This window comes from Jaculus jaculus, chromosome 8 (genome assembly GCF_020740685.1).
Source record: "Jaculus jaculus isolate mJacJac1 chromosome 8, mJacJac1.mat.Y.cur, whole genome shotgun sequence".
In the NCBI taxonomy this organism is placed as follows: Eukaryota; Metazoa; Chordata; class Mammalia; order Rodentia; family Dipodidae; genus Jaculus; species Jaculus jaculus.
The window spans coordinates 42,537-62,998 of NC_059109.1; the positions used below are offsets into that span (position 1 = coordinate 42,537).

A 20,462-nucleotide genomic window follows, 5' to 3' on the forward strand; every position below is an offset into this window, starting at 1 on the left:
CACATAACTCTTTTTTTTTTTTTTTTTTTTTTTTGGTTTTTCGAGTTAGGGTCTCACTCTGGCTCAGGCTGACCTGGAATTCACTATGTAGTCTCAGGGTGGCCTCGAACTCTCAGCGATCCTCCTACCTCTGCCTCCCGAGTGCTGGGATTAAAGGCGTGCGCCACCACGCCCGGCTATGCACATAACTCTTAATAAAGAAGGTAAAACTCACCGACCAGCTGAGGTGACATAAAGACCATCAGCTGAGCAATACTGACCAGCAGTCTCTGCATTTCCAGCACTTGTCCACAGGAAGGCAAAACTGCTGTGTACCTAGTCCCACATCACCCTGACCAGGCCCTGCAGCCTATTTCTGCAGTCTGCAACACTGGTGTGAGGCTCTGGGACCCACATGCCTGTGTTAAGCTGGCTGACTTCACCCTGGCCCAAGCACTGTGGCTTGTCTCCGTGCTTGTCTCTGAATCCACGTGCTCCCTCAGCAGCAAGAAACAGCTGTGTGAGATGCGGAAACATCCCTGAAGTCCAGCCCTGCCACTGCCAGAAACCAGTCAATTGGCCACTCTGGGAGTGGGCGGAGCTGTAGCCAGGGGACACCCATTCCTGCCACACCCATCCACAGGTGTTAGACTCCTCAGTACTTTAGACATCTCCTACAAGTTAACTGTTTGGTCCCTTCTACCCTGTAGCCACAATGGTCAGTGGATTGCATTTGGGGAATGTACAAAGGACCTGGAGAGGCCCTAGGCACCTCCAAATTGTTATGGCAGTGGCTCTCCATTCATCAGGTTAAGAGGACAGCTGCTCACACCATACATCATGAGAGTTAGAGTAGATCATGAGACCCAAATGTGTTGAGAATTTCCAGGGTGTGGACAAAGGGTTGGCAGATTTCCCAAACTCCACGAGGGATGATGGGGCATCAGCTCCCTACACTCTTCTGGAGCTTCCATAAACTGGATTTAGAACCATAAAACACAAACATCTTTTGCTAGTGCCCTTCCCCATTCTTCCCTAGCTTTCTGTGACCAGATGCATGCACAGATTCTCTGTCCTCGCCTGCTCTTTGTGTAAAGTGAAGTAGCAGGAGACAAGAGCACCAGCTCCTTAAGTCATTTCTAATAAAGAAATTGGTTAAATAGCTGGGTGTGGTGGCGCACGCCTTTAATCCCAGCACTTGGGAGGCAGAGGTAGGAGGATTGCCGTGAGTTCAAGGCCACCCTGAGACTCCATAGTGAATTCCAGGTCAGCCTGGGCTAGAGTGAGACCCTACCTCGAAAAACCAAAAAAAAAAAAAAAAAAAAGAAAGAAAGAAAGAAATTGGTTAACATTAGCACTTCCTGAATGACAGGGGCAGGAGGGGGGGGGTGACTCCATGAGAGAGAATGTATGTGTATGTGTGTTTATCGTGATTATCTTGCACACATTTTCAGCACAAGGGAATCAGGGATTGGGGAACCAAAAGCCTGAAAGCTGGTGAGCCAGGGTCAAGAAGCCAGCTTCCACAGTGGCCTGTGTATCTTCTGTCTCACAGGAACGGGGATTTGGGGACACCAGTGCTGGTCAATCCACAAGGCAATACAAAAAGGCTGTTTCTGGGGCACACAGGCAAGGATCAGGTCTCCCCAAGCCAGCAGCAGTGATACCAGGACCAGGAAACTGGGAGTTGGGTAAGGAACCTGTAGCTCTGGCCTACTCACTCAGACTGCTCACTCTCTAGAGCAGAGGGAACCTGGAAGTTGGGTATCCAGCTAGATTGAATGTTTTTGATGGTACCTATTACTCTAAAATTTGAAACAGTTTTTAATTTTTGTTACTCCAGATACACAGAATAATAAAACTTATAAAGATGAAAATGTAAAGGCTGTAGAGAGGGCTTAGCAAATAGGGTGACTGCCTGCAAACTGGATAACATGATTCCCCAGTCCCACATGCACCTTGAGTTTGTTTGCAGTGTCTAGAGGCCTGGGCACCCATCTCTTCTCTCTTTCTTTCTCTCTAATAAATAAATAATAGTATTTTTTAAAGATGAAAATTAAGCGATCCATGGAATTATCTTTTTAAACAAAGTTCTAGAAATTTCTGCAGAACCCTTCATAGAAATTATTTTCAACAATACCCAGATAAATTATATTTTGGTTTTGATTTGCTACCCAACACAGTTCTCTTACCATTTTTGTGGTAATCTTTTTAAATCATAGCTTTTCTGAAGAGCAGAGTTTTCTGTGTAATTTTATTCTCCTTAAGAAAATATTCTCAATACAAATAAACATACTGGCCAGGGAGTGTCAAATCAATTAACTGTCCTACTTAGGAAGCCCAGCTTAGCATTGCAGCTGAAGGAACAATGGAAATGATATCTTTTTAAAAAATGTTTTTGGGCTGGAGAGATGGCTTAGTGGTTAAGCGCTTGCCTGTGAAGCCTAAGGACCCCGGTTCGAGGCTCGGTTCCCCAGGTCCCACGTTAGCCAGATGCACAAGGGGGCGCACGCGTCTGGAGCTCGTTTGCAGAGGCTGGAAGCCCTGGCGCGCCCATCCTCTCTCTCTCCCTCTACCTGTCTTTCTCTGTGTCTGTCGCTCTCAAATAAATAAATAAATAAATAATTTTAAAAATCAATAAATTAAAAAAATTTTTTTTAAATGTTTTTATTTTTATTTATTTGTTAGAGAGAGGAAAAGAGAGAAAGAGAGAATGAGCACACCAGGGCCTACAGCCACTGCAAACGATCTCCAGATGCATGTGCCACCTTATGCATCTGGCTTATATGGGACCTGTAGAATCAAACCTGGATCTTAGGCTTGCAGGCAAGTGCCTTAACTGCTAATCCATCTTTTCAGACCAGAAATCATATCTTAATAAAAATGAAACATAAATGGCTAGATTATATGCCCATGAATGGCTACATTAATTCTCCTTTATGATTTCTTATGGAAATATAGCAGAGCTAGGCCATATTTAATTAGGCTAAAAGTCAGTGCAACTTAGTGGGTTATATATGCATTAATTGAAGACAGTATTACTAAAAGGGTTATGCAAACTTGTTTTAATGCTAGACTTTGGTCATATAAAAATAAATTTAACATCTATTATGGCCCCCAAAATCACAGTCATTTTCAAACTTCACTATTGATAAGACTCCTGATATTCTGTAACACATTTTCTTGATATGTATGTATGTAACAAGCCTGAAATAAAAGCACATATTGAGTTTTAATTTCAGTTTAAATTGTCAAGGTTGTTACCTGAAGCCTAGAGTCATAATTCACCTCATAAGGACCCAATACGATTCTCTTTCTTCTTTCTATAATGCCATAAAATTTATAATTATATAAACATCTATATGCTTATAATTGATTGGTGATTAAGTTTAAAATATTTTCATTGTTATGTTAGTATGTATTAGTGAAATAATTTAGTACCTTTCGTTGATGTTTTTATGTAAATTATGAGAAGCATTTTTGATTGACCCCTATGTATAGCTCTTAACTCACAGCTCCCCCATTCTATGCAGTAAACTATTAGAGACATAAGTCAAGCTCATTTGGGCCTTTTCTCTACCATTTCACATTTGCTTTTCTTCAGTTCAAAAGATGTGGAAAAAAAAATCATATTTTTATATCTACTTTGCATGCACTTCATAATATTAAAGTAACAATCACAAGGCTATGTTCTTTTTCTGCTTTTCCTTTGTATTATGGTTTTTAACTAGTGAAGTGAGACATTCAATTTACCAAGGTCACAGTAAAACTAGGATCTTGGGTGCTTTGTGTCTCCCTGAGAGTTCTGTCAATAAAACTTACATCTCCTTATCAGATACCTTTATCAGTCAGATATGCTCATATTTTCAAATATTTTTCCTGTAACTTAAACATGACAAATCCTATTCCAGTGTGAAAATGATTGATTACCTTATTTTAAAATGTAATTTCTTGAACTGGGAACATTTGTTAGAGAAGGGAGGATCTACTGTGTGATCTCTTGTGTGTAGGCTTATTTGTATGAATCTAAAATTTATGGCCTAGATGTATTTAAGACACTATGTCGGTGTAGAGTGAAAGGCATGTTTGTCTACAGAATGAAGTCAGTGCTCTCTTGGCAGCCTAGTGGTACAATGTTCTCCATTTGTTGGGCATGTCTTCTCTTCCATGAACTTGTAAAGCAGAAGCTATCAAAATTACTCAAAGATTAGAATTTTGTGCTTTTGTTTCTATCATGGAAAACTGAATATGGACTGTGAAGAATAATTTTACAGTTGGACAAAAATGTGTGACTCAGCCAGATCATTGTGAGCTTTAGGGTACCCTGAGACTACATAGTGAATTCCAAGTCAGCCTGAGCTAGTGAGACCCTATCTCAAAAAACCAAAAATAGGGCTGGAGAGATGGCTTAGTGGTTAAGCGCTTGCCTGTGAAGCCTAAGGACCCCGGTTGGAGGCTCGGTTCCCCAAGTCCCACATTAGCCAGATGCACAAGGGGGCACACGCATCTGGAGTTCGTTTACAGAGGCTGGAAGCCCTGGCGCGCCCATTCCCTCTTTCTCCCTCTATCTGTCTTTCTCTCTGTGTCTGTCACTCTCAAATAAATAAATTTAAAAAAAAAATTTAAAAACCCAAAAATAATAATAATAATCCTGATAAACCTGGACAAAAGATTACTGAATGCCATGGAAGGATCAGTATGTAGCTTACTGTTGGAAGAAAAGATCACAATCTTATTACAAAAACAAAAAAGCAAACAAAATCACTTATTTGAAAAATCACAGACTTATAAACTTCAAATCAATACTAAGTCCAAACATAGGCAAATGTACAGCATAAGTTGCTAATACTTTCATGTCATTGCATGAACTCTCACAGGCTGACCACATCCTTAGGAAGAGGCAGTTCATGATTCTCAAGCATTGATAAAACATTAGCTTAACCAGCATAGGAACACCACTATATTAAACATCATGACAACATGTATGACTGGATGTTTTCCTCAAGTGGCTCTCCTAGGTTAATCAGTCATACTTTTCTGTTTGTTTTGTTTTTCAAAGTAGGGCCTCACTGTGGCCCAGGCTGAATGCACCATGTAATCTCAGGGTGGCCTGAAACTCACGGCAATCCTCCTACCTCTGCCTCCCAAGCGCTAGGATTAAAGGTGTGCACCACCATGCCTGGCTTATCAGGATTGTTTTTGAAAGAAAGAAAAAGGAAAGGCACAATATTACCCAACTTTCTCTCATAATCTTGATTTGCTATATATTTTCAAGATATTGTACAATTAGTAGAGGCATTGAGAAGAGATTCTTTTTTCTAATCTCTTAATTACATCTAAGGATTGGTTTCCATTTTTAAAAAAGAACAAGGTATGTTAGCTCCTGTGCTTTTAATTGTCAATTACAAAAGATGACAATTGAAAGCTATAATATGTCTGAGTTTGACTAATGCATAGTCATCTTACAATCAAGGTACGACTTCACAGTCCATTTTGAAGAAGCTTTTCTCATTGTCTACAGTTTGGCAATAACTATGAAAGATTATTTTACATTCAGTGAGTTACATTTCAGACCAAACTGACCTCTCCCCTTTAGACTGTGTGCACAGGCACACACCCCACTTGCTCTTCACACAGCACCATGACACCTAAAAGCAGGTGCATATATTTCCTTTAGAAAAATATCCACTTGTGCATATTGTAGATATAGACATAGAAAACATCACACATGCAGCAGCCACCTGGTGCTCTATTTAAAAATACTTAAAAGACTACTTCTTTCTTATAATCTTTGCCATGTGAAATGAGTGTGTTTTCCCACACTTTACCAGTATTGTGCCCTACTTATTCATGTTAAAATAATTGGTGTACATTTGACTTATCAATAAGTTCAATAACAACAACAGTAATAAAATAGTTAAAGTTTGCACTGAGCATTGTCTGGTACATCTTCTTGCTTATATGCATATGTATTTGCTTATTATTTTCATGTCAATATAATTATATTCTAATTAATTCTTAGAATCAGAATTCATAGGCAACTATCTCAGTTTGTAGCCAATCTTCAGCACCACTGTTATTAATCTCTTATTTCTTTGCACATAGAACACATACTGCATATTCTTGTTGCATAGTAAATTAAAAATAAAATTTAAGTGATCCATAAATTTTACTATATTGTTCAAAGTCTGGTTTGATAATTCTCCCATGATTTACAAAAACAAAGTCACAAAAAACAACCAATGTGCATCACTTAAAATCAGCAAATAAAAATCTGTCACTCGAGTTTAAAGTGCGTAATATTATGCAATTTTCTTGGTGCATGATTTAAGTAGTTGTGTGTTGCAAGCACACAACTTCATTGCCTTCAGGTTTTATTATCACCTTTTGTGATGGCACACTTGTGACTACTGTAATTATAGATAAAATTGCCACTTAACAAGATAGAAAAAGAAGGCATAGGACATTTGGAACTTTCCTAAGATCATTACTTGGTCTATTGATCCAAAGTATAAATAAATACAGTCTCATTCTGGCTTCAAATACCACTGAATACATGTGTGATCTGAGTTCTGGTATTTCCATTTCCAGGGCTCGAGGTGTGACTTGAGCAATACCATCAGATACGGAACATTTTTCTCAATCATTGAATTCTAAATTGTGTTTTAAAAATAATACAACAGGGCTGGAGAGATGGCTTAGCGGTTAAGCGCTTGCCTGTGAAGCCTGAGGACCCCGGTTCGAGGCTCGATTCTCCAGGACCCACGTTAGCCAGATGCACAAGGGGGTGCAAGCGTCTAGAGTTCGTTTGCAGTGGCTGGAGGCCCTGGCGTGCCCATTCTCCTCTCTCTCTCTCTCTCTCTCTCTCTCTCTCTCTCTCTCAAATAAATAAATAAAAATGAAAAAAATTTAAAAAAATAATACAACACATGTAATACATACAACTATTTGAAATAAAAAGAGTAAAGTCTAGTAATTGTGTCTGGAAGGATGAGACCTCAGAATCACAATTTCTTTTGTTTAGCAGAGACATTGTTGAGTTTATGGAGATCCAAATGTGGACTTTGATCAGAGACTTCAGAAATACAATAACATTCTTTAGCAAACACATTAATAAATTTATGGAGGTCCAAATGTTGACATAGAGCTGAGAACATTTTGTTTAATGCTTTTTATAATAATATAGGAGAAACTCTATTTGGAGGAATTGAAGTTAAAGAAGAAACAAGATTAAATGACATGGTCAAAATCTGGCACCAATGGAAAAAATGAGCACTGAGATCATCCCAACCAGGTATAAATGGGTAGAATATAATTGTAACCTTCTCCTACACGTGTGTGTGTGTGTGTGTGTGTGTGTGTGTATCTTGGTTTATTTTTATTTATTTGAGAGCAACCGACAGAGAGAGAAAGAGGCAGACAGAGAGAGAATGGGTGTGCCAGGGCCTCCAGCCACTGCAAATGAACTCCAGATGCAAGCGCCATCTTGTGCATCTGGCTAACATGGGTCCTGGGGAATGGAGCCTCGAACCGGGGTTCATAGGCTTCACAGGCAAGCGCTTAACAGCTAAGCCATCTCTCCAGCCCATCCTACATATATCATATGACTTTTTTTCTCAGAATAATCTGAAAAACAGGCTAAGTTCAGTGTGTGAGCTGGCAGAAAAAAGAATCCCAGGAAAAGCACTGCAAGTAAAATGAGGTCGCAGACACACTGGAGGCCTGGCGTTTTGAGAGATGAGAAAGGTAACTGTACCCTCCACAACCTCCTAGATCTCAAAGAAGTGTTACGGATACCATTAGCTTTCCTACAAAGCATGAGGAAGGAGAATTATTTTAAAAATATTGAATTATACAGAAACAAGTTGGCCTTTATTGATATCTCATTACAGAAAGATTTAAAAGGCAATCTAAGAAAACTTACAAGGGAGACAACAAAATACAGCCAAGGAATATAGAAAATATTACAGATCAAAAGAAGCCAGCTAAGTTTTCCCCACTTCACATTCCACTGTGCATATTTTGATAGGTTTCATGTTTTAGAAAACTATGAAAACATGGAAAAATAATGCAAAGAACTCTCAGACATGCATTTTCCAGATTGCCCAAATATTTATGCTAGACCATGGCCTTTATAAACACTGTCTACTTAATCTTCCTTTCTACTTTTCTAATCTTTCCATTTTGCTACTTATTTAGTGGTAAATATGTATGTAAAATATATCTATATAGACCGAAATATCTTAAATCTATATATCAAATATATATATATATATATATATCACATATATAATATATATCCCTGTAGGATATTTCTTAACCCTTCATCCAGCTAAATTGTAATGTATATTTCCTATAAACATGAAATAACTATGTTGAATCATAGTACAATGATAAGTCTAAAAACTTAATTTTACATAACACCTTTTACCTTGCTAATTGACTTACTCTGTGAATGGTGATACTAATTACTTTAGGCTTTTCATGTGTTTGTTACAACTTTAAGTTCAGAGAACATTGAAAATGGGGATGTAGCCATGTTCAATGCATGTTAATCTTGAAATAGATGATGTGGAGTATCCATGTTTGCTGATCTCTCTAATATACAACCTCATTTAGACTTCCTGGTTTTCTATATTATGTCATTTATGGAAATACATTTATGGAAAATACAAAGTCATAAAATACATTCAGTTGTCCTCTCTCTTTAGTCACTGCTCTTTATTTCTCATATTTTTTAATTCCACTGGCCACTAATTTTGTAGAATGTCTACTTGAACTTATTATATATCATGTTTTGATTAAATTTCAAATCGTCACTGTTCTCATGAGTATCATTAAAGTGAAAGTGTGTATTCTAAGTGCCTCATATCAAGGGGCCCTCTGTCTGCCACTTTGCTACATGCTAGGATGTTCTTTACCACCGTGTCATTGGTATGTGTTTACTGGATGCTGAGCTCAAACTATGAACTATGCTGTTACTCCTCAGATTTTAAGTTCAAGAATTCAGTCTTGACTTTCTCTAGCTTAATCATTATGGTATTGGCCAAATGGTAATTGCTTATTTATTTATTTTATGATTTTTATATTATGAGAGATAGATAGGGCATGGGGGAGAGGGAGAGAATGGTCATGTCTGGGCCATTGGCTGCTGTAAATAATGCCTACATTACGTTGTGTATTTTAGTTTTTATGTAGTTACTGGCAAAATAAAACTGTGCAGCAGGCTTTGCAAGCAAGTACCTTTAATAACAGAGCCATCTCCCCTGCCCCAAATGGTGTTTTATTTTTTCTTTGCAGCATTATTCGGCATCCATTGGTTGGCTTTGTGATTCAGCGAAGCTTGACAACTAAGATTGTTATATGTTTGAGCCTTTATTTAATTTTATAAATAACTTACTTCTATGATAGGACTTTAATTATATAATTGACCCTAGACCCCTGACCCTAGCCCCTAACCCCTAACCCTAATCCTTGGTATTAGCTAACATAAACCCTATCTAAAACACAGTTCTAGCCTTTACACCTTTATGGATGTGTACTTACAAGTGTAGGCACAGATGAATTTGTGGCTGGGATCTAGTCCATCACAAAGACTTCTTCATTATCATCCAGCATATTCTTCACAGTTCCATGGATCCTGGCATTTAAAAGAGACATGATATCTTGTTACATGTGCCTCTTAAAAACCTCAAAATCACCAGGCCTGGTGGCAAATGCCTTTAATCCCAGCACTCAGGAGGCAGAGGTAGGAGGATCTCTGTGAGTTCGAGGCCACCCTGAAAATACAGAGTAAAATCCAGGTCAGCCTAGGCTAGAGTGAGACCCTACCTCAAAACAAACAAACAAAAAACCCTCAAAGGCTTAACATATCCTTGTTCTTGTAAATAATGTAAGCTTTGCTTGCTGGTTATAAATAAACCATGCAGCATCTATAAGTGATAATAATGAATTAAGAGATAAAATACAAACTAAACCAGGGGTTGGCTTAGTGGTTAAGGCACTTGCCTCCAAAGCCAAAGGGCACAGGTTTGACTATCCACTACCCACTTAAAACCAGAAGCAAAAGGTGGTGCATATGTATGGTGTAGTTTTGCAGTGGCTGGAGGCACTGGCAAGCCCATTCTCTGTCTGTCTGTTTTACTTCTCTCTCTCTCTCCTTGCAAATTAAGAAAATTGTTTTTTAAAAAAATGATTAAGCCAAGCATATTGGCACACACCTTTAATCACACTACCTGGGAGGCAGGAGGAGAATCAACACAAGTTTGAGGCCACTCTTAGACTACATAGTAAATTCCAGGTCTGCCTGGGCTACAGTGATATCCTACTTCAAAAAGCTGATAAGGGCCAGGCTTGGTGGCACATGCCTTTAATCCCAGCACTAGGGATGCAGAGGGAGTTCGAGGCCACCCTGAGACTGCACAGGGAATTCCAGGTCATTCTGGACTAGATAGAGTGAAACACTACTTCAAAAGAACAATTTTTTAAAAATTAGTATATTCAGGTATATAAATCAAATTACAATATTGTATGCATTGTCATTTGCTATCTTGTGTCTATTATAAAGGATTAAATGGCCATCAGGGAAATGCAAATTAAAACTTCTTTTAGATTACACATCACTCCTGTCAGAATGGCTACCATCAACAAAAGAAATGACAATAAATGCTGGTGAAGATGTGGAAAAAAAAGTCTTTCTCCATGGTTGGTGGGAATGTTATCTGGTACAGCCATTGTAGAAATCCGTGTGAAGGTTCCTGAGACAGCTAAAAATGGATTTACCAGGGCTGGAGAGATGGTTTAGTGTTTAAGGAGTTTGCCTGCAAAGTCAAAGGACCCAAGTTCAATTCCCCATGTCCAATGTAAGCTAGATGCACAAAGGGGGCCTGCATCTGGGGTTCATTTTCAGTGGCTAGAGGCACTGGCACATGCATTCTCTCTCTCTGTGTCTGTCTCTTTCTTTCTCTTTAAAATAAATAAAACATATTTTTAAAATAGATTTACCATATGACCCAGATATACTACTTAGCTATGTATCCTGAAGACTCTTCTCATTACCTGAGAGATACTTGTTCAACCATATTTATTGCTGCTCTATTCACAAAAGCTAGGAAATGGAACCAGCATAGATGTCGTTCAAGTAATGAATAGTTAATGAAGATGTGTTATATTTATGTAGTGGAATTATAGTCAGTGATAAAGAAAAAGTGAAATTATGAAATTTGCCGGAAAATAGATGGATCTGGAAAGGATTATACTTAGTGAGGTAATCCTGGCCCAGAAAGCCTGCATGATCTCTCTCATATTTGGATCCTAGCTAGGTATGTTTGGACTTTTATGTAAGTTGGAGTAAAAATTAGTAGCAGAGGTCAGCAAAGTAGAAAAGAGCTATAAGAGAGGGAGGAGAGGATAGGAGTTAAGGGGATGGTACTGTATATATGTGATTAGATGAACAGATTACTGGGGGTGCAACGGCCTAAGTAAGGTCCAGGGAAGGGTGGGAGGGGAGGGTTAAACAAAATTCAAGATGTTGTGAATTAGCAATGTAGAAGCCTATTCTTTTGGATAATAGCACACCCAGAAGCCATGGAATGTTACTAGAAAAATTTCAGTGCCTGGGGTGGGCCACCTTCCAGTGAGTTGTTGGGACAGTGAGGTCCCTGAAGCACAAATGGTAAGACCCTATTTCTGCAGACTCCACATGCCAGGGCTGCAAGGTCCCTGATAAATCAATCAGGGGCTGAGCTGAAAAGCTCCTCCCTGTGGAAGAGCCACAGAAAGCTGGAAAAAGCTGTAATGTGTGCAGCACTACAGCAAACAGAAGTCATCAGTGGTGAAAACAGTGGGCACTGCAAGCATCAAGTTTGGCCAGGAAGGCCAAATGATTGCACAGGTGCAATAGTGGCATGTCTGTTATGGGGAAAAAACAACTGCTCTCTAATTGAACTAGAGGCCTGCTCCACAGGAGGGAAAGCAATACATGCCTACTGAAAACCTCAACAAAAGCCTATGGTGGGTGAGGTTATGAGCCTAAGTAGTGTAATGTCTGCTCTTGCCTGACTAAATATTATGCTAACCAAACTTCCCTGTAAGCACTTTACTTAATGTTTATACCCATATATTAATGCTACTTCCACTTTAGTTAGAGAAGCTTCCCTTTTCAGATGGTGGTGACCACTGGGATGACTCAACAGGCACGGTAGTGCTGACAGAGGAGTATTTAGCATGGAAATATCTCTACCATATCTTCCAAGGTTCAGAGTCCACTGAGGAAGAGGTGGCAGAAATAACGAATGAACCAAAGGAAGGGTAGGACTGCTTACAATGCAATGGTTCAGACAGAAACTGACCACAATATCCATGACCTCAAAGTACCTGGCCGTACCTTCACAAGACCCTCATAATAGGAGGAAAGGATAACATCAAAATAAAAGAAAGACTAATAGAGGGAGGGGATATTATAGAGAATGGATTTGTGAATTGGAAAGCGGAAGGGGAGGTAATTAACATGATGTATTGTCTGTAATTATGGAAGCTGTCAATAAAAAGAAAAAGGGGTGTCAATTGGGCTGATGACATAGCTCAACAGATAACACTCTTGCCTGCAAAGCCTAACAACCTAGGTTCCATTCCCAAGTATCCACATAAAGCCAGATGCCCAAAGAAGTGCATGCATCTGGAGTTTGTTTGCAGCACCTGGAGGCCATGGTATGCCAACTCTCTCACATACACACACTCTCTCCCTCCTCTGCTTGCAAACAAATAAATAAAAATAGTTTTTAAAAGGGTCAATTTTTCAATGTTTGTACTTTCATAGTCACTCAGGATGAGTACTAAACAGACATAAATGCTTATTTCTAGGGTACAGTAGGGAAGAATGAGATGTATAGGCACAAAGTGAGAGAGGAGAGCTACATCTTTGTACTTCTCTTCAATGTTTGAATCACATGAGTTCTTAGAAATATTCTTAATGGGGATAATGTTGCTGGGCATGAATGGTGCAAGCCTCCCAGCACTCAGGAGGCAGAGATAAGAGGATTTCTGAGTTCAAGATCACCCTGAGACTACATAGTGAATTCCAGGTGAGCCTGAGCTACAGCAAGACTGTATGTACCTCGGGAAAAAAATGTGGCTTAGTCTTGGGGTTTATAACACTATGTTAGAATACTTGACTAGCCCACATTAAGTGCTGGGTTCTATCATCAACACAAAATAAAGTCAGATTTGATATATTAAGTGATGGAATATGTGCTTAGCAGAACACTAGAAAATGATCTGTTTTTTCAAGTTTGCATATTGTATTAATCCCATGGTTTTACAAATACATTCAGGTCATCTAATAGCATCTCAGTGACTCATATTTAGTCTTCTATTTCACAAATGGGGAAACTCCTTTATCAATACACTTTTCTTGGGTAAATCCAATTTGCTAACTATGTTGTGCTTTGGACTCACTAGAGAAAATCAAGACTGATCTTGTTTTATACATATACATATATATATATATATATATATATATATATATATATATATATATATTTTTTTTTTTTTTTTAAGATAGAGATGCTCTCTAGCCCAGGCTGACCTGGCATTCACTAGGTAGTTTCAGAGTGTACTTGAACTCACAGAGATCTTCCTATCTCTGCCTCCAGAGTGCTGGGATTAAAGGCGTGAGCCACCAAGACAGGTTCTTGCTTTATATTACCAACTACTAGTACCTGAAGGATGTAGTATGCTTTCATCAGCACTTGGAAATTCTACATTTCCTTAATTCCCTCTCAGATTAGATAATGATTAATTCACTTATTTTTTCCTCAAATATTCCATATCCAATCCTTACCCTTAATGACACTTCCTCCTAATTTCAATGAAAAGGAAAAGAAAATATAAGAAAAATTCCACCATGTTCCACATCTCTATTGGGAATTTCAATCAGTTACACACACATAAAGGAAAGGGAGGTAGAGAGGGAAGTAAAATAAAAGAGAAAAGGTCTCTACAGCTGTTCAAAATGCTTCATTTTCTCTGTGAAGGAGAAATCCAGAGCAAGGCACTCAAAGGCTTGTGTGACACTTTCACACATGGACTACATCTTCATTCATACTTGACATGTAGCTCAAGGTAGCATTATTGTCATGAGATCCGCACCTTCCAGGAAGAAAACAGTTGATGCACCAGCTTAGTTAATCCTGTTTAGAAATTTTCCAATAATCTCCACCAAACAACTTCTTCTAACACCTCAGCAGAAATCAGTCACATGCATGTTCCTAGTGTAGAGGAAACTACAGCCGGGTACAATCCTGCTGAGAAAAAAATATATATCAGAGCTCTGGTACTGAGGAAGTCGGAGGGCTACTAATAGATCAATGCTACAGAACCTTGGGCTCAAACACCAATGCAGATAAGTAAATAGCTAAATGCAGGGGATATACGCTTAGCTAAATCTGTTACTGCAGGCCTGGAATACCATTCATTAGGCTGATAAGGAGGATGGCAAGTTCAGGGCTAGCCTGAGCATCTTAACAGAAAAAAAAAGAGAGGGAAAAATGAATAATAATTACTTTTATTTCAGGTGCATAGTGCAGAGAAAACAAGCAATCAGAAACTTTTATGTTCCACCACCAAATCTTGAGACAGGAACTGGGTAGGAAACCTTGACTGGCCAAGAACTCACTATGTAGCCCAATCTACCCACAAATACATGAAAATTCTGATACCCAGCCTCTTCCGTGGAATGCTCACTTACCCTTGTAACAAGTGATGATTAGGAGGCACCTTTTCTGAAATGTGCAGGGATGCTGGTCCAGGTTTCTTGATAGAGAGCCTGACAACTCCAGGACTTATATGGAGTGGTGTTTTCTCTCCACTCAATGACATAGGTGGTAGGCCTCTTGCTTCTGGGTTGAACACCACTCACATAGGTTATTTAATTCCTTCTTGACTTGTTTTGAATAGGAATTGATTTGCTTACCTTCTATCAGAATAAAATTCCTAAGTACACATGACAGGTGCTGGCCAAGGAGGCTCTCTCTCTTCAGAAACTTATATTGAACACATTTTCATTCCCCCTCCACCCAAGGACAAAAAAAAAAAAGTATTTTACTTATTTAAATATTTGAAAGAGAAAAGAAAGGGACAGATACAGGGAATGGGCACACCTGATACCCTAGCCCACAGGAGAGCGCCCCCTTGTGCATTGGGCTTGCATGTGTCCCAGGGATTCAAACCAGGGTCCTTTGGCTTCAGAGTCAAAGGCTCTAAACGCTAAGCCATTTCCTGGTTCCTATGCCTCCCATGGCTTTTTTTCTTTTCCCTTTCTTTTTCCAGCTAGGCTTGAATTGGTGACCTGGAATTCAGGATGTAGCCACAGGGTGGCTGCAATGTCATGCTCATCCTCTTATCTCTGCTGGCAGTAAAGGTGCCTGCCATGACTTCAAGCTCCCTGTGTTTATGATACTCAACTGCTCTGATCATTGAAAATCAGAGATCAAATGAAGACCATGCAAGATGGGTCAAAGTTAACAAACAGGCCTAAATGTTTGTCCTTCAACAGGGATACCCTAGAAAGAAATATGTATATGACTTCCATTTGACCCAAAGACTTTGCTATCATTTTCTGGCAAGTAAAGGTACCATTTCAGTGCAATATTCAAGAACCTGTTTGGAAAACTGGAGAGGCTGGTGCAGTGTCGTCTACTATGTCACCATAAAGCATAGTCATGCCTGCTGTTTTTCTTCCTTCTTGACTTGTTTTGAATAGGAATTGGCTTGCCTCTAAGTACCCAAGACAGGTGCTGGACAAAGAGACCCTCTCTCTTCAGAAACCTGTGTGAGCACATTTTCATTTGACCCCCAAAGGGAAAAAAAAAGTATTTTTAAAAAATTATATTTAAGCAGGGTGTGGAAGCACAGAGGTAGGGTGGTCACCGTAAGTTCAAAGCCCCTCTGAGATTACATAGTGAATTCCAAGTTAGCCTGAGCTAGAGTGAGACACTAACTCAAAGAGAAAAAAAAAAAAAAAAAGCTGGGCATGACATCACACATCTGTAACCCCACACTAGAAATGCTGAGACAGGTGGATTGCCATGGGTTAAGGGCCAGCCTGGGTTACACAGCAAGACTGAAAAACTTAAATCCCACAAATGATGGTACCGTACACCCAGTCAAAAGCCCCGTGGCTGGCAAAGTCACAGACCTACTGGGGAAGCTGTTACTTTGCTAAATGGGCAAAATGTCTCTGTTCTTAAACATTGCCTTTGTAATAATGTTTATCCCCGTAGATTACTGCTGCTGTAAGCATTGATGAAAGCACCTTCCTTCACAATGGGCAGCAAGTATACGCAGAGACTTAAATTGGTCAAAGTGATGACAGTAAGGGAAAGTTGAAGGTTCAACTACAAATAGGACATCCATGTCACCCCCCTCCAAGACTCAGGAACATCACCGAAGTAGTAGAAAGTGTCAGACGACAAAAAGGGAGGAGTATTGTAGAATTCGGTGGTCCGGACATGACCGCTGAAATTATGAACTCACAACAGCTGTGGTTTCCTGGCACAAGACCTGCGGAATATTAGGACCATAGACATCCTGTTATGGGGTTGGAGAAGTTGCTAGGCAGTTATTGATGGGAGGTTTTCCTTTTTGGTTGTTCAAGGGAGGGTCTCACTCTAGCCCAGGCTGACCTGTAATTCACTATGGAATCTCAGGCTGACCTCGAACTCACAGCAATCCACCTACCTCTGCCTCCCCAGTGCTGGAATCAAAGGTGTGCATCACCATGCCCAGCAGTGGGATATTTTCTTCCGAGGCATAGCCACTGGTAAGGTAAGTAGACCATGCTCCTATACGCAACGGTACTGAAACTCACTGGTTATTAAAAGAAAAAGCCATTCAAGTACTGACTTTTAGCAGAACGGGGTAGCGCGCCTTTAATCCCAGCACTCTGGAGGTAGAGGTAGGATCGCAGTTGAGTTCAAGGCCACCCTGAGAATACATAAGGGATTCCAGTCAGCCTGAGCTAGAATGAGACCCTATCTCGAAAAACAAAAGAGTAGAAACTTTTTCCTTGTTTTTATGGAGGGCCTAGCACAGGCTTTCCTCAAATTTGCTATGTAGTTGAGTGCTGGGATGCTAAGCCTGTACTAACTTGTCCAATGTCGGGTTTTATTTCCTGTTTTGTTTTGTTTTTTGAGGTAGGGTCTCACTCTAGTCCAGGCGGCTGAGTGTAGTATCAAGGAGCCTTGAACTCTGATCTACCTACCTCAGCCTCCCAGCTGCTGGGATTAAATGTACGCACGTTTACAAACCCAACTGTTTTGTTTTTGGTTTTTTGAGGTAGAGTCTTACAATTCACTATATAGTCTCAGGGTGGCCTCGAATTTACCGAGATCCTACCTCTGCCTCCAGAGTGCAGAAATTAAAGACATGCACCACCCACCCCCCCAACACACACACACACACCACAGACGGCTTTCCAAAACATTTGTAGCATCACCTAACCCTTCTTTTCCTTGAAACATGCCTCATTCCCTAAAAATGGGTGCCTGAAATTTGTCTTTTCCTTATGTCACTTTAAACGTCCTTAAGTTCTACAGACAAGATTCACAGCCATGCGTGGCGGCGCACACCTTTTTACCAGCAGTTGGGAGGCAGAGGTGGAGGCCCCAACTTCAATGCTACCCTAAGCCTACAGCGGGAATTCCAGGTCAGCCTGGGCTAAAGTGGGAGATTCTCAATACCAGTTTCTCCCCCCTCAGAAGTAGTACTTTCTGGTCAAAACAGAACCATATTGAAGTCCAAAAAATTCAAAATAATTACTTTTAACATTTTATTTTGCATCAAGTTATGAGAAAATTACAACTTTGTAGTTCACCATGTTGACTTTTTTGCAGGCAGAAGACAAACTGATATTAAAGGTAGAAGTGTTTTTGGTTATACTAGAAATGAAGGCAGGATAACTAAAAAACTAAAATTAAGTGATACAAAGGAAATCCACTTCCAACTATCTACCAGGTGAAGGAAGGAAGGCTTCTAAATACACCTGTGATGGGACCGGGAGACCTCCCCGAGCACCAGGATCCAAGGTGGAACAGCCATCAAAACTCAGGTAAAACTGATCAACTGTTAGTGTTAATAACCATATGAAATGCCTTTAAAAGATTGTGTTGGCTAACAAAATGTAAAGAACACACACGAGTCTTAAAAAAAACCTACAATAGAGAGACATACAGTTGTAATTCCAGAATAAAGACAAGAACTAAAAGATTAAAAGGAAGGGCAAGGGGGAGTAAAAGTCCCAGAGTCCAATCAAGCGAAGGCGTTGGGCAGTTCGTCTCTCTAATCCACCTCCTCGATGGTGGGGCCCGACCCCGAGCCTCCCTTGGGCGCCTGAGCCCCGAAGCCTCCAGCCCCGGGCCCGCCCGCACCCTGGTACAGACCGCTGATGATGGGGTTACACACCTGCTCCAGCTCCTTGCGCTTGTGCTCGAACTCCTCCTTGTCGGCCAGGGTGTTGGCGTCCAGCCAGGAGATGACCTCCTGGCACTTGTCCAGCACCTTCTTCTTGTCCGCCTCGCTGATCTTGCCCTTGAGCCCTTCATCCTCCACGGCGCTCTTCATGTTGAAGGCGTAGGATTCGAGCGCGTTCTTCGCCGACACGCGCTCGCGCTGCACCTCGTCCTCCGCCTTGTAGCGCTCGGCCTCCTGCACCATGCGCTCGATCTCCTCCTTGCTCAGGCGGCCCTTGTCGTTGGTGATGGTGATCTTGTTGGCCTTGCCCGTGCTCTTGTCGGTGGCCGTGACGTTCAGGATGCCGTTGGCGTCGATGTCGAAGGTCACCTCGATCTGGGGCACGCCCCTGGGCGCCGGGGGGATGCCGCTCAGCTCGAAGCGCCCCAGCAGGTTGTTGTCGCGCGTCATGGCCCTCTCGCCCTCATACACCTGGATCAGCACGCCGGGCTGGTTGTCCGAGTACGTGGTGAAGATCTGCGTCTGCTTCGTAGGGATGGTGGAGTTGCGCTTGATGAGGGCCGTCATCACGCCACCCGCCGTCTCCAGGCCCAGCGACAGCGGCGCCACGTCCAGCAGCAGCAGGTCCTGCACGTTCTCAGACTTGTCCCCCATCAGGATGGCCGCCTGCACCGCCGCCCCGTAGGCCACCGCCTCGTCGGGGTTGATACTCTTGTTCAGCTCACGCCCGTTGAAGAAATCCTGCAGCAGCTTCTGCACCTTGGGGATGCGCGTGGAGCCGCCCACCAGAACCAGATCGTGGATCTGCGCCTTGTCCAGCTTGGCGTCGCGCAGCGCCTTCTCCACGGGCTCCAGGGTACCCCGGAACAGGTCCGAGCACAGCTCCTCAAAGCGTGCGCGCGTGATGGACGTGTAGAAGTCGATGCCCTCAAACAGAGAGTCGATCTCCAGGCTGGCCTGCGTGCTCGACGACAGGGTCCTCTTGGCCCTCTCGCAGGCTGTGCGCAGCCGCCTCACGGCGCGCTTGTTCTGGCTGATGTCCTTCTTGTGCTTCCTCTTGAATTCCTCCACGAAGTGGCTCACCAGCCGGTTGTCGAAGTCCTCGCCGCCCAGGTGCGTGTCGCCCGCCGTCGCCTTCACCTCGAAGATGCCATCGTCAATCGTCAGGATGGACACGTCGAACGTGCCGCCGCCCAGGTCGAAGATGAGCACGTTGCGCTCGCCCTTGCCCGACCTGTCCAGGCCGTAGGCGATGGCGGCCGCCGTCGGCTCGTTGATGATGCGCAGCACGTTCAGACCCGCGATCACGCCCGCGTCCTTAGTGGCCTGGCGCTGCGAGTCGTTGAAGTACGCGGGCACCGTGATCACCGCGTTGCTCACCGCGTGGCCCAGGTATGCCTCGGCGATCTCCTTCATCTTCGTCAGCACCATCGACGAGATCTCCTCCGGATAGAACGCCTTCTCCTCGCCCTTGTAGGTCACCTGCACCTTGGGCTTGTCGCCCTCGCTCACCACGCGGAACGGCCAGTGCTTCATGTCCGACTGCACCACCGCGTCGCCGAACTTGCGCCCGATCAGCCGCTTGGCATCGAACACCGTGTTCTGCGGGTTCAGCGCCACCTGGTTCTTGGCCGCGTCCCCGATCAGCCTCTCCGTGTCCGTGAACGCCACGTAGCTGGGGGTCGTGCGGTTGCCCTGGTCGTTGGCGATGATCTCCACCTTGCCGTGCTGGAACACGCCCACGCACGAGTACGTGGTGCCCAGGTCGATGCCGATCGCCGTGTTCTTGGCCATGTCGCCGCCGGATGCGCGCTCGCTCTCTGGAAGGTTTGTCGGGCCCCGAACCGCCGGGTTTGCGCCTGTGGCTCGCTGCGTTCCCGCACCCCAGACAGCACCCGCCCTATTCGGAATACAGCCCTCGCTGTCCGCCCGGCGCCCGGGCGGCCTTTTATATAACGCTCCGCGTCGTCCCGCCCCTAGCCCCGCTCGACCAATCACCGAGTTGGTTGAGGCAG

The 20,462-nt window shown here is 42.4% G+C and overlaps 1 protein-coding gene across 1 annotated transcript; it reads right to left on the reverse strand.

Moving 5' to 3' along the window:
* Positions 1–17,792: 17,792 nt before the first annotated feature.
* On the reverse strand, positions 17,793–20,384 carry LOC101607907 (heat shock 70 kDa protein 1B). Its single transcript, XM_004671857.2, has one exon. It carries the CDS (start codon positions 20,239–20,241, stop codon positions 18,316–18,318), a length of 1,926 nt encoding a protein of 641 aa, XP_004671914.2. The 5' UTR covers positions 20,242–20,384; the 3' UTR covers positions 17,793–18,315.
* Positions 20,385–20,462: the final 78 nt, after the last annotated feature.